Genomic DNA, 13,841 nt, shown 5'->3' on the forward strand with positions numbered 1-13,841 from the left:
ATCATGTGACACTAAATCATTTAAATATCTATAGATTTCAACTGACCATCACAAAAATCTACAAATTACTTGAAATGACCTAACTATATTATGTAGTCTGACTGCATTGTTTTTGGTTTAATTACAGCTAGTTGAAATAGACCAGTTCCAATTTCAATACAAGACACTGTCTATATATTTTGAATAGCAGTCAATTATGATAGTGGATGGCATATTTAGAGGTTAAGGTCATCATAATTGACAGCTATTCAAAATAAAAAGACAGTATCCAAAAGATCACAGGTGTTCTGTGGTAGTTTTTGGTACAGCATTGGTGAAATGTAGGGAAGATTTCTGTGTAAAAAATTACTCACTTGCCTAGCTAGATTTGTACTGAAATTGGAACTGGTTTATTTCAACTAGCTGTAACATCAGATATTCACATATCTGTTCCAGCATTCAAACTGATAAAATTAAATAAAAATATTTAAAATTAAAATTGTTGCATGAGGCACCTCCTATTATTGATAAATTTGACAAATATAAAATATGATTTTTTTTATCTGTTGAACTAAGCCATATGCTTAAGATATATCGAATATGAATTTTTACCTACTGAAATGCAAATCAAGGAGACTTAGCCATTTTCTGTCAGCAGTATATGCTATCAGTAGTGCATTACACAGGAAATTTGAAACTGGCCCATACTATAGATTTTATTTATTTTTAATAAGGATAGGAATAGTTTATTTCAATAGGTTCATGAAATGCAATACAATCAAATAGAAAGAGTAATCAAGGGAACCAAGGTTATGATTGGCATAATCAGAAATACAAAGAAAGCAAATGTCAATATCGGAGTTAATAGGCTAGCTCGGAGGAAAAATCATTACAAACATGCATATTTAGTGACAAATAGAAAATACAGTGGAATAATATAATTACATACTTGAATAATGCTACTTTCCTATGTTAAAAAGGTTTGCAGTAAAAAGACCCAAATAGTTGAGTTGTTCCATATTCTTGTTTGTCATAAGTCAAAGGAAATTACACAAATAAAATTGCACGCTCAAAATGGAAAATAATGTGATCCAAATTTTCATACCTATTAACCCTCCCACATCAGGGGATGACTCCTACTAAATCAGTGACACATTTAGAATATCCCACATAATTTAAATGTAAGATTTGTGGGAGGTCTTTGGTTAAAATTACAAAATTTTCTGTGAGAAATACTTATTAACTGAATTTTTACATAAAAATTGCTTTTATGTTAAAATCTCCCTCACGAGCAAGTGTCAATATGGATGGGGGAAGGTATCTCCCACATTAGCAGGTATGAATTGCACTCTATTCTTCTGAGTTTAATATCTTCATGATTTCAGCTCGCTTCAAATAAATTTAAAATCAAGTACATCTCTCTTGAAATGATGAGTCCAACTTTGAATGAATAATTTTTTTTTTTAAGATACAATTCAACAGGTGCGACAATATGATGTATTGGATGCACACAGTAATTTATTTATTGTGCAATACAATCATTTGGACCTCTCTTTAAATGTGTTTAAGAGTGCTGCTATTTGAAGGGAAGAGCAATTTTTTGAGTTCCTGATTTGACGTTCCAAAGTGTGCAGTAACAAAAATGATTATACATTTTCTGTGAACTTTAATATTGACCATCTTTGACTCAGTAATTCAGCACTTTGATTATTACCTTATCAAAGCTTGTTAATGTGTTATAGGGCTTCGTGTAAATACCGAAATAACAAAATTGAAACTGAAATCTGAATCACACAGTGTTGTTACGTTTAAACTGTTTTTTTTTAATTTGTACAAAAATTGAAGCAGCAAAAATTTTGCAAATGTTGCAAGCGGTTCAAAATATCACGTGACTTTAGGTGTTTCCTGTTTTACCAGTGTCATTTTCAATGAAATATAAACTCATCTCGCAAGCCAGTTCAGCAATCTAGGAACTGAAAAAGAACTCAGTGATAAATGTAGGTTGAATAACTTATTATACTGTAAGTTCTGACAGTTACCGTGACATACTTAATGGCTGTTTTCTCAATTACAGATGCGTGTCAAAGGGTCAATATTTCTTTGCGACCTGCTTCTGAAGAAGCTAAAATTTGATGCTATCATTAAGTGGATACAAGTTTCTTTTTATAGGATATCATAATTATGCCCCTTTCTGTGTGAAGAACCTTTTACGTGCATGTTTTATATGAGTATAAAAATGATAATTGTTTTTCTTTACTGTCCTAACAGGCTAACTATAGATGGCTAACTACTTCTGCAATGATTGGTCTTCCATCTGTGATTTACAATTTCAAATAAAATCTAATCACTTTGGTACCTGGTTAAATTGGCACCAGATATAGTCACTTTGGCACCTGGTTAAATCTGCACCTATGCTGAGGCGTTTCATTAATTTTTTTGCAATGCAGGTACCTTAGGTTTTGTAGGAGGTATTTTTCATCATTTTGCTTAATAAAGATGTATGAAATTTTAAAATACTGGTGGTATCTTTCAGCAGTGTAGAAGGGTATAAGTACCTGGTACCGCCTCTAATGAAAAGCCTGACGCTAGTTAAATCACCTGTTTTTCATTGGTCTTAAATGATTGATTAAAAGTAACAAACCTATGTAACAATTTTGTTAATACACGTAAAAATGACTGAAAATTGAAGCAATTGGGAAATAATATTTTTATCTTTTTCTCTGAAACCTCTTGGTCCATAAAACCAAATTTACCAGGAATAATGGAAGACCTCAGAGCTTCTGGTATTATAATTATCTTAAGAAGGGATAGCAACTTTGGTATAACCTGTGGGAGTGACTTTGGTTGTACTATTAGTTGTAAGTCATAATGCACTATGAAATAAAGATGGCATATATTTAAAAGAAAATTATTTTGATATCATGATTTAAAATACATATACATATTTAATTCAATACAACTATCTTTCATTCTGTCTTTCTTACTGCTCTCATATTACAACAAAAAGAAAATAATTATTAAATGTTGTTAATAAACGTCTTTTAAGTATTCTAATTTAATGAATGGTAATTAATGTTTCCTTTAATCATCATTTCTTTTGTTGGGGAGACATCAAAACAGCGAATAAATATTAATTACATTTCATTTTATTCTTTTGTGCATATTTCAGATGATTTGTTAGTCTAAAAAAAAATTCAAATTTTTATTAAGAATGAAAATTTATTTTAAGATATATAGCAAAAAATATTTTTAAAAGTAGGTGCTGAATTAACCAAAAACTGTTGCCAATTTGACTAGATGCAGATTTGATTATATGTGTAGATGCCGAAATGACCAGGTGCTGATTTTACTTGTTACCTTACAAATAAGAGCTGAAGACTTACAAGCAAATTTAATTACTGCTACACATGAAGGATTTTTTTATTTAAAAACATCAAATTTTAAGTTGAGATATGATACTTGCTTGTGTTAATTTGCATGAATCTGTGAAACAGGTACATGTATGAAAGTTTGTTTTTTATTGTTTACAAAAACATGACTACATTTTGTAGGTGATCTTGTTTTATCAACTTGAGAAATATCCAGGGATTCCATGCATTTTATTAACAAATTTATAACAATAAAGTTATAGGAAGACATTTTCACCAGTTGATTTTTCCTTAGCATTTTAAAATTTCATTAAATTGGTTTTTGTTCTACTTTCCTTATACCGTATACAGCAGATGTGACACTTTGATATCGGTTCCACAATAGGGTATGTAAGTCTCGTCATGTGACCCCATGATTTCCCGAAAATGGGTCCTAGTCTACTATTCAATAGCATATAGATTTGTCATTTACCGAGCATTGAGTTCAATGTTAAGGACAAAACATCTTTTTGTGTAAAGAATACCGATAAAAAATGACAAACATCTATCTCTACATGATATTGGTATCAAGATAAAGCATAAAATAGATTTTGCAATGTTATACAGCGTTTCCAGTACCCGGAAGTAAACAATAAAATGCAGATTGGTTTTCAGTTTTCAATAAGTTCTACATCCGAAATTCCGGTGAAGAAAATGAAACTAGAACGAGACTTGCATACCCTATTGTATACATGAATACATAGTGTTGTGTTACTGTAACTTGTAAACTTCAACCAACATCCATTTCATATGTTAATGTTTAAAAAGTGTATTTTCCCTTTTATTCTCCCTTTAATATTTTGGAACAATATTAGGCATGTTCATATACACACACACAGAGGTCACTCGATGGGCAGCAGAATTGCTGGATTGATGCTCAATTCTGTTAAATTTAGTATAGAAAAGTTTGAATTGGGCCATAACTGCTGCATAATGATGACAAATATCACAAAGAGATTGATGTATCATATCACAGTCTGGTGATTGTAAATTTTTTTCCAGAACATATTGTAAACATTTGAGAATGTTGCTTCAGTACATGTACATTTATTTGTGTATCATGGTTGCTTACAGTCTTCTTAAAAAAATTAACCTAGTTCCTGTCTGTATTTACTGGTCGATAGAAATTTTGATTTACATTTATAACTAATTCTCCATCATTATTCAATATGTTGTGTCATTCATTAACTTAGAAAAAGTTATGTAATTAAATATCTACTATATTACAGTGTTCTAACATTTAATGATATTTATAATTAGTAAAGCATATACGTTACCCTTTTAAAATCACTAAAACTCATGTTATAATAGTATGAAACATCCCCAATATATGCTTGTAAGGTAGAGTGTTGTAAATAATAAATGTGTTTTTAGAGCCCTTTCATGTATCGGACCTCCAGACAAAATTCTGCTGAATGCAGGAAATGGAAAGTTTATTGGGGGTTTACTTTTTCAAAGTTTTTCATATTAATACATGTATTAAAATTGTTTTTCAGCTCTTAAATCTTAATTTTATAACAATTGAATTGATATTGTAGTTGTTGTTTCCATTATTAGCAAATTTTAAGAATAATAAAAGGTCATTAGTTTGTGTAAACATATCTTATTTGCTAATAATCAAATTTGGATCAAACACAAGTTGTTCCAACTCACAAGGATCTTCTCCAGACATGGATATGACAAACAATACATTTGGTCAATAATAATGACAGATGTACAGCACATGAAATTAATTACCTAATATACATTGAAAAAAATATAAAAGAGAAAATAGAGTAAGTGAATTACTGAAACGACCTGAGTGCTGAATGAACTGTTCTATTTTTTTAAGTTTGTGATATTTGTGTCTAGTATAGAACTACCAAAGAGAATGACAGATCTATACTCTTTGTCCTCACCAGTGTCTGGGAGAGTATCTTTGTATACTCGATGCTGCTCAATGTATAATGGACTCTTAGAAAAAATGAATATTATCGTCTACAGGCCAACCACAGGTGCAATTCTGGTCAGGCACCAGGTTCACTCAGAACAGATCAGCTTTAAGGGTGCTACTCATATGACGAAGTCTAGTATGAATAATGTTAAGTTTACGTATACCATCGTATAGTATGCAGGTGGTTTTGAAATCAGGTGTTGATTCTTTAGTACCCTTCTGAAATTTTTAATTGTAGGTATGTTTCATAACCGAATGTCTAGAGAAGGCGTGTGGTGGAAAAAAAAAGGAATGTGCGAAAGTTTCAATGCAAGTTTGAGGATAAATATAATTAGCTTTATTTCTCAAATTATATCTAGTGGTATTACCTATACTTGGTGTCAAGCAATCAGATAAATATTCGGGTACTTGACTGTTGTGGTCATTTTGGAATCAAATGCACACATAATACATGAAGTCACCCTTCCTAAGACTTCGGAAGCAATTTGCTTAGAACCCAAATGACCAGTATTGACCATTATTGACTGACATTTGAATATTAAACTAAATACGATCAAAACTGCCAAAGCAATACAAAGTACAAAAGTGTGCCAATATGGGATTTAGCTGTCCGATGCAGCTTTCATTAATATTGGTGTGGTTAAAATCCACATTGGCCTTGGCCAATATGACATATTGGATGAGTTCATCAATAAAGGTATAATTGCTTAAGGTTTTCCATATTTGCTTAGTTATTGAAGCTGACTAAGAGGAGTATTGACCAGTAATGACCAGTTAAAACCAATATTGACCACCAGCCTGGTCAATACTAGGCATTCTATTATCCTGGAATTGCTGTCAGGGCCTTTCAAAGCTTACTTACCAGTGTGTTTACACTTATTCAAGACCTTTTAGTGATTATTGTTTTGTATTTATTTTATACACTGGTGCATTTGTTGCATTTTACTGTATATGTTCTTTTTTTCTATTTTGGGGAACATTGGATTTTATGTGAGCCTGCAAATTCTTTGATTTGAAATTAGCACAGAAACACTTGCAGTGGTTTATGAAAAATGACTTGAAAGGACTTCATTGTCATTTAAAAATATGTTTTTATTTTTTAAAAATGCAGTCATATAATGGTGTCATGCTGATGACATTGTCTGTAGACACTGTGATTCCTTTCATTAACTAGACCATCAGATCTTATTTGTGTCATACTACAATTATACCATAATGTGTCATACTACAAAAGGAAGACTGGGATTGATTTTGATGTGATTTGAACCGTTTAGGAATAAGGTGCCAAAAAAAAGTGCCAGAAACGAGAATTTTCATGATGTCCAGTCAATAATTTTGGTAATATTAAATAGGATGAACAGTAAAGTTTTCAGTTTTGCAAATAAAGATGACTCATTTTCGGTGTGGAGTGTCAGGGTGAATAAATTTAGCTTTTACTGGCAGTTTTTTAAAGCCTTTGTTTGAACTTAGCTCCAAATTAGTATCTCCGTGAATAAACTTAGCACTTATGTTTATTCTGTAAAGGTAATCACTACTGTTATTATGTCTCTCTGTGGATAATGAGTTTCGTTCAATAATTCTGTATACAAAATGCATAATCTTAGCTCCATAAAAAATTTTCAAGACTCTTTGTGGAAGAGCTTTGAGTTCCTGTGGCTAAGCTTTGATTTAATTAATATCCTGTGGCTAAGCCTTTTTTCTTATGGATTCTTGTTATGGTCTCTGCATGTTGATTAACTGTTATCTATGATGTCTTTTAGTCTAACAATCTTTCTGTTTAAATGTCCTTAAGTAGAATTTACAATATTGAACTGTGAATATTGACCCAAATGGTCAGTGCTTCCTTTTTCTTGAAGAATTTCATTTGCTAGTATGAAGCTAGCATAATTCTTTTAGAGGTCAACGTGAACTCATTATAAAATCACACATCTATTTCAAAATTCTGGAGTTGTCTGATGAGTGAAATTGTACATTTTGATTTTAACAACTTACATCTAAGAAAATTGTTGACCCATAACCTAGTGGTCAAGATAAAAACAAATCTATTAAGCATTGATGTAAACCACATCAAAATGACTCTCAGTTGTCTTTATATTACTTAAGGTCTTTTCAGAATGGTAGGTGGACACATGATAGACTTTGGTGTTAGTCATTTTCTGCTTACTGCATCACATCATACATTCCAATGGAAGTCAAGTAGCCTTGTCTTCTCTTTAATCAGTTATTAGGTTGATCACAGAAACTAAATCTTCAAAAATAAACATAAGAGAAAATTGTTTCATGCCTTAGGGAAAAATTACATAAAGAAGATAAAAATCAATCTTGAGATTTTCAGTATGTGTATTGATTGGACTAAGTAGGTAAACTTAGACAATGTTAGATGTTACAAATCAATTTAACTTCATAAACAACAATCAGGCTTTTGTCATGATATTTGCTGAATACTGGGAAACTGCTTTTGTAGGAATCTATGGTATTTGTCTTAAAGTTTATGGTAAAGGTCTGTAAAGAAATGACTGAGAACTTATATATTTAATTAAGTTACTAAAACTGATGGTAAGGCTTAAAAAAAAAAAGAATAATTTCATAGGTATAGCATTCTAAGAAATACATTTACATGTACATGAAATGTAAAAAAGAAATTTGTCAATTATTTACCAAGAAGGTTTTGTGCTTTCCAAATGAACATTTCATGTGGTATTCAGATAATACCCATTTCCTTGGCAGAAAGAAGGGAGATTTTAATCAGAAACAAATTAGAATATTTGTTTAGGTATGTTTGTAAAGGGATTGGGGAAAGGATTATTTTTCTACTGATTTTCTGATATATCTATATATAAACACTATTGATCTTTCATACTGTGATACAGAAAATGAAGTAATTTAGTTTGGAGCCATTCTGTATTACTATAATTGTGTTTTCAGATGACATTATTAGACATTATTCCCATTGGAATAAGCCTATATACATATATATATACAGTACTGTATGACTAATGTAATAAAACATGTTTTCAGAGTCTATATTGATACAGTTGCATGTATTTTTTCAAATGTTTAATGTAAAAAAAAAGAGGTAAGATGCCACTTAAATATTTAGCACACAGGGAAGTTCTATTGTATTAGTAATGGTTTTTTGCTCTACCTGAAATTAATATAGGGCGCATTTTTCTAGAAGAATAAATAGGGAATTAACACTGTCACCATTGGGAAATCAGAATACATGTAGCTCTTTAGTACATATTATGTAGAATTTAAAATATAAATACACCTTCCAGGTGTAATTTTTTGGTATCTGACTAGAAATCATTATTATGTTTAGAACTCTTTGAATGAGTATAAAGATTTTTGCACAGAAGGGCCATGCACCATCTGAAATAGTCTTAGGCATTTCTACATGAGCAAATTTAAAACCTGCCTTAGAGTAGAAGGTAGTTTCAACCACCAATTACTTGTGATAGTGATTTAAAACTTGCGAAGTATGAACTTTAAATGTTAACATCACTTGAAATGTATGTGTTTTAACTGAATTATTACACTCCGAAGTGCAACAAAGTTGAATGCTGTTTGTTAATTCTTTTTGTAAAGTATTGATTTTAATCTTTTTGGCCTTAATTTGCTAGTTACTGATGTTAACAAACATTATAATTTAGTTATTGTTGATAAAATATTCTTGGGTATCAGTAGATGTGGTCTACAACATGATGAAGTGAGAAAAGGTTTCAAATTTCAGAAGTGATCCACACAGGGACTTCTTCCTTCTTTATTTACTTCCATCTGTTGTTAAAAGTATTTATTATTCTCAAATTACTCTTAATGTTCTAAAACCATTCAAATTCTCTTTATTTATTTTGGATACAAATCAGAACAAAAAAAACACTGAATTATAGTTGAAATAGTTTTTAATTTCATTTTTATCTTCCTTGTTGAAATGATACACATCCTTTTGTACATAGTAAAACTATTCAATTAACAACTAATTTATTCTCCAAGTCTTGATGTTTCCTGGATTTGTTGAATTCTATTTTTGTTAAGTACCATTCTGTGTAAGAAACAAGCAGTGGGTAGCACACAATTTTTCTCATTTTGGTCTTTTTTGCCTTAAATACATTCAACACATCTAGAAAACAACCAAAAAGCTATTTAAATTTATCCTGAAGCATCTACAATGTATGACGGATATTTTTTTTACTGCTTGTATGCGGAAAAGGTGCTGGAAATTTTCCCCAACATATTTCCATAGTGTAGTTCATGTAAATTTGACCTACCGATATCTTAAAAAGGCAAACTTTACAAACACTTTGATGGTTGTCTCTGGAGGTCATGAGGTATAAGTACTTGGATAGTGCCATAAAATCTCTCCTTTTTTTTTCTTCAATACCTTAAACACATTTTGCCTGATTCTTAAAAACAGAAGTACTTAATTACTGTGTATGAATACATGTAGGTGCATGTAGCCTACAGCAATATAATATAGTAAAAGATAAAACATATCAGTTTTTTTTTGTTGTTAAAATGTAACCACTGTAAAACAGTCTAGACTGCTCCTAATAGCTTTCAGGTACTACTTTGACTATCAATTTTTACTGGTCTCCCATATAGGGCTAGTGACTAATGGCACAGGTTGAATTAACTACTGTGACTACTGTATCACAATCGATCCTGTAGATGCATTGAGAGACTCCAAACTTATTTCATTTGAAGTCATAAAAGCCTAAAAAGAAGAGAGAGTTGGCAAGTTGTCCCCTTATATCCTGTCAGTTTGTTTGATCTACATGTACCTTGAAACCATAGTGATGTGGTACATGTACATTTGTACAGGCTTTCTTGGACTCCTTTATTTCTTATACAATATCTATTGAACAATTTCCTACCTTAGCCCTATAAATTCCAATAGAGAAGTAAAAAAATAGAACATTATTTTTTTTCTTTTTCAACTTGATTTAAATTAATGTAATATTAATATAAAGGTAAGATGAAACAATTTAATATCTTCTCAGAAACTTGTTCCTGTTTATGATGTACATGTATATGTTCTTTGCACAATAGTATTTGAAAATCACAAGAATGATTATATTCCAAATAGATATGTATTTTAAAGTTGAGAGAAATACATGCAATTTCTCTACAATACCCTGTCTTAAAAGAAATTTTGCATTTTTTTTTCACCAAAGGTCACTTAAGTCCTTCATGTACTTAATAGTGAATTACTTCCTTAAATGTGTAATCAAATTACTTAATATATGTATAACTTTATCTGTGTTCTTGCCAATGAAATGGATTTTTGACTTTGACTTATAATTAGGTATCGTATTTTTCTTATTTGTGCCCCGTATCCTTATTTACATTGTACTGGTTGGCCCATTACTGATAGATTCCTTGCATGATTATTATGTTGACTTGTAACTTTTTGTTATATTTATTATATGATACATATTTCTATTTTATGTTACAGAATTATGAATTTATGGATGAAGAATAAACCAATTGCAGAATGAGTAGCGGTATGTACATGTACATGTGTTTTTGTCTTAGGCCATGTAAATGTAAAGAATTGTATGTTTCATTGTAGATATAATGTAGTTAGTCCACATAAATATATATCTGTGTGTGTGTGTCTGTCTTTCTGTCTGTCTGTCTGTGACTAGTAAGGCCATGTACATATACATGCTTGTTTCTTTATTGAATGTTTTCCTAGATACATGTACAGTTTAGGCGTCTGGATTGTATTTCAAATAGAGGATTTGCAGGGTCCTAAATCACATGTTTTTAAAGGACCCCTCTGCAACTTTTAACATGAAAAAAGCAACTCTTCCAAAACTGTTTTGATGAAATTTGATAATAAATGTTGAATATCATATACCAGTACATATGTATGTGCATATATACATATAGATATGGGAGAAGGACAGTAATTTTAGCAAATTCTTGAAAAGGGAAATAATCCATTTTAAAGGTTAACATACATGTAATCCATGTGGAGTAAGGGCAGTGAATGGAGTAAGAGGGAGCCAAGCACCATTTACATGTTTCACATTCCAGCTGAATATGCCCCATTATATGTAAAACCAGAAATTGAATATTAGTATTAGAATTGAAACAATCCAACCTCATTAAATTAAGGAAGCATTAACCAGATCAGGGTTTAAATAAAAGTTGATACCTATGTTGATTGCACTAATAGAAATATATACCAGATGTAGCTTAAAACTGTACTGATGCATGACTAAAGGAGCAATTTGAAATGTTGAAAATTTAAAATTTATATTAAATGGCGGATGTATGTGTAACAAGTCCTTGTGAGTTTTTTGTCAATAATTTATTCTTTTTATCTTGTTTTTGAAATAGTTTTAAATGACACAAGCCCAAAATATTTTAATGTACATTGTCATATCCTGTACATGCATGGACAGTGATACATGTACATGTATAAAACATCAAGTTGTACAGTTTATTTATTAGGTTATGTTGATAACCTTTGAGAGTATATGTACATGTACTTTTGCATAGAGGTTTTAGTGTTGACATATTGGTTGCAAAAAATATTGATTTTGGAGTGTCTTAAAAACCACAATGATACTACTATATTAAAATATTTTGGTGTAGGAGGAAATTTATTCGGGGTCAAAGGCCAAACCATTGAATGATAACATCAACATGAAAGGTATAGATGGTAACTTCAACAATATTTTTGTTTTTACTTTTAAAGAAAAATATACATGCACTACAGGTACATGTATATTTCTTTTTACCTTGAAACAGAATATATAAAACTTTTATTTTCAATATGAATTAGTTTGAATTATGGCTGTCTTACTGTAATTAATGCTTTGCATGTGTAGTGTGAATTTAATATGTTAAGAAAAGAATTATTATTATGAATGTAATTGGTACAAAAATGGGAGACTTGATTTCTAAGTGATAAAAAAATTGTACCTCTGTGGATGTGAGTGCAGTTTGCAAATCTTATCATTAATGATTTGATCCAACCTAAGTTTAGTTGTGTTATGTTGTTAATTAATGAAACACCTGCTAAGAGATGCAAAAATTCTGGCAAATCTTATAACTAAGTTTACAACAAGTAGATGTCAAGGTACATATGTTTTGTCAATGCGATTGATATCTACATCTATTATAATGCCTTCAGGCTTGACTCAAAGAGATGTCATATATATGTTCAGTAATTTGATTAAAGATGGCATTGTATTAGGGCCATTTTGTTTAAGTTTAATTAAAGAAGAGCATGCCAAAATTTGGAATGTATATTACTTGTACTTGTATGCAACTAAGACAAAAATAAAGGAGCAGATTAATTTTATTTTTAAAAAATCTACAGTTAAAACATTTTTATGACTGATTTAGCAGTTCTTTTTAATGGAGTTAGACTGTCTATAGGAATATTTATTCACAATTTCAAGTAAATAAACATAAATGTATTCCCCATTCAATGATTCTGTTTCCACCAAATACTGTATGGTAAAGGGGCCATGGGCCATGATGGGGTCACTTAGACATCTCCATATTTAGATGCATATCTCCCAGAATACTATGTTGGTATTGGCACTGGTTCCTACCAGCACTGGTTCCTACCAGCACTGGTTCCTACCCGCACTGGTTCCTACCAACACAACCATATTCAGAAGTAAATTCATACTTACGTCTTATACCATCTAACAGATATTGATGACAATTCATGAGTTAGATTGAATGAAGAAAGAATGTTTATTGTTAGAAACTTGCAACAAGGGCTAATCCAACTAAAGTGGAAACAAGATTATCCTTTTGTGAATCTACTGACAGTTTTAGTTGATGTATTTCTTACATTCATAACATTTGAAGGAACTTATTGTTGTTACCTTAAATGGTTTGATTTTCACAAGTTCATTCTTTACCAATACTTGACAGTAGAATATACTAATATATTAACTTTATAAAGGAGTACAACTAAGTGTAAATGTAAAGTGTAAATTTTATGCTTAACTCAAATTATTGGAAAAAAATCTGTGCATGATATGTTAACTGTTTAACTTGGTTTTATAATTAGGCTCATCCCCTGTGTATGATCAGTATGAGCAAGTCAGACAGGCTGAAAATGAGAGAGCTGAGATAGTTGGCAAATATGACAAGGTAATCTTATTTTACAATTATTAGGGTTGTTTATAGGACTAATATATAATGATTTATGTACTGAATGTTTTCGGAAAATTATTGATATACAATATCAAAAACACACAAAAAAAAAACATGAAATTTTTAAGGCTAAATCGTATTTGTTAATGGAAATTTTAATAATTATCTATTAACTTTTTACTATTGGGTTTCTCATTTGAAATTGAAGAACTGAAATGAAAGTATGTAACTTCATTAATTTGTTAATAATTTTTTTCAGGGGAGAGATGAAGGGGCTAAGATAGATCCCTGGGAAGACCCCACTTTTGAGGTGTATCATACCACAGACAGATATGGGTTTATACAGTAAGCATTTCGTGTAGTTTTTCTATCAAGCAAGAAGCTAAGGGCAT

At 30.7% G+C, this 13,841-nt stretch overlaps 1 protein-coding gene across 2 annotated transcripts in view; it reads left to right on the plus strand.

Annotated features, from left to right (window-relative positions):
* The first annotated feature begins 1,858 nt into the window (after positions 1-1,858).
* LOC148614779 (USP6 N-terminal-like protein) overlaps positions 1,859-13,841 on the plus strand; it is a 28,239-nt gene continuing 16,256 nt past the window's right edge. The window contains exons 1-5 of one of the 2 annotated variants that reach the window (XM_088589141.1): positions 1,866-1,976; positions 5,558-5,628; positions 10,775-10,823; positions 13,364-13,446; positions 13,709-13,794. In XM_088589141.1, the coding sequence (XP_088445267.1) occupies positions 10,814-10,823; positions 13,364-13,446; positions 13,709-13,794 (179 nt within the window). In that variant the 5' untranslated portion in view covers positions 1,866-1,976; positions 5,558-5,628; positions 10,775-10,813. Of the gene's footprint in view, positions 1,977-5,557; positions 5,629-10,774; positions 10,824-13,363; positions 13,447-13,708; positions 13,795-13,841 lie in introns of both variants that reach the window. The other variant, XM_088589140.1, reaches the window with a different exon arrangement.

The sequence above is a fragment of the Perna viridis genome, chromosome 6 (assembly GCF_037379345.1).
Source record: "Perna viridis isolate PV_CMFRI_1.1 ecotype Kerala chromosome 6, ASM3737934v1, whole genome shotgun sequence".
Taxonomy (NCBI): Eukaryota; Metazoa; Mollusca; class Bivalvia; order Mytilida; family Mytilidae; genus Perna; species Perna viridis.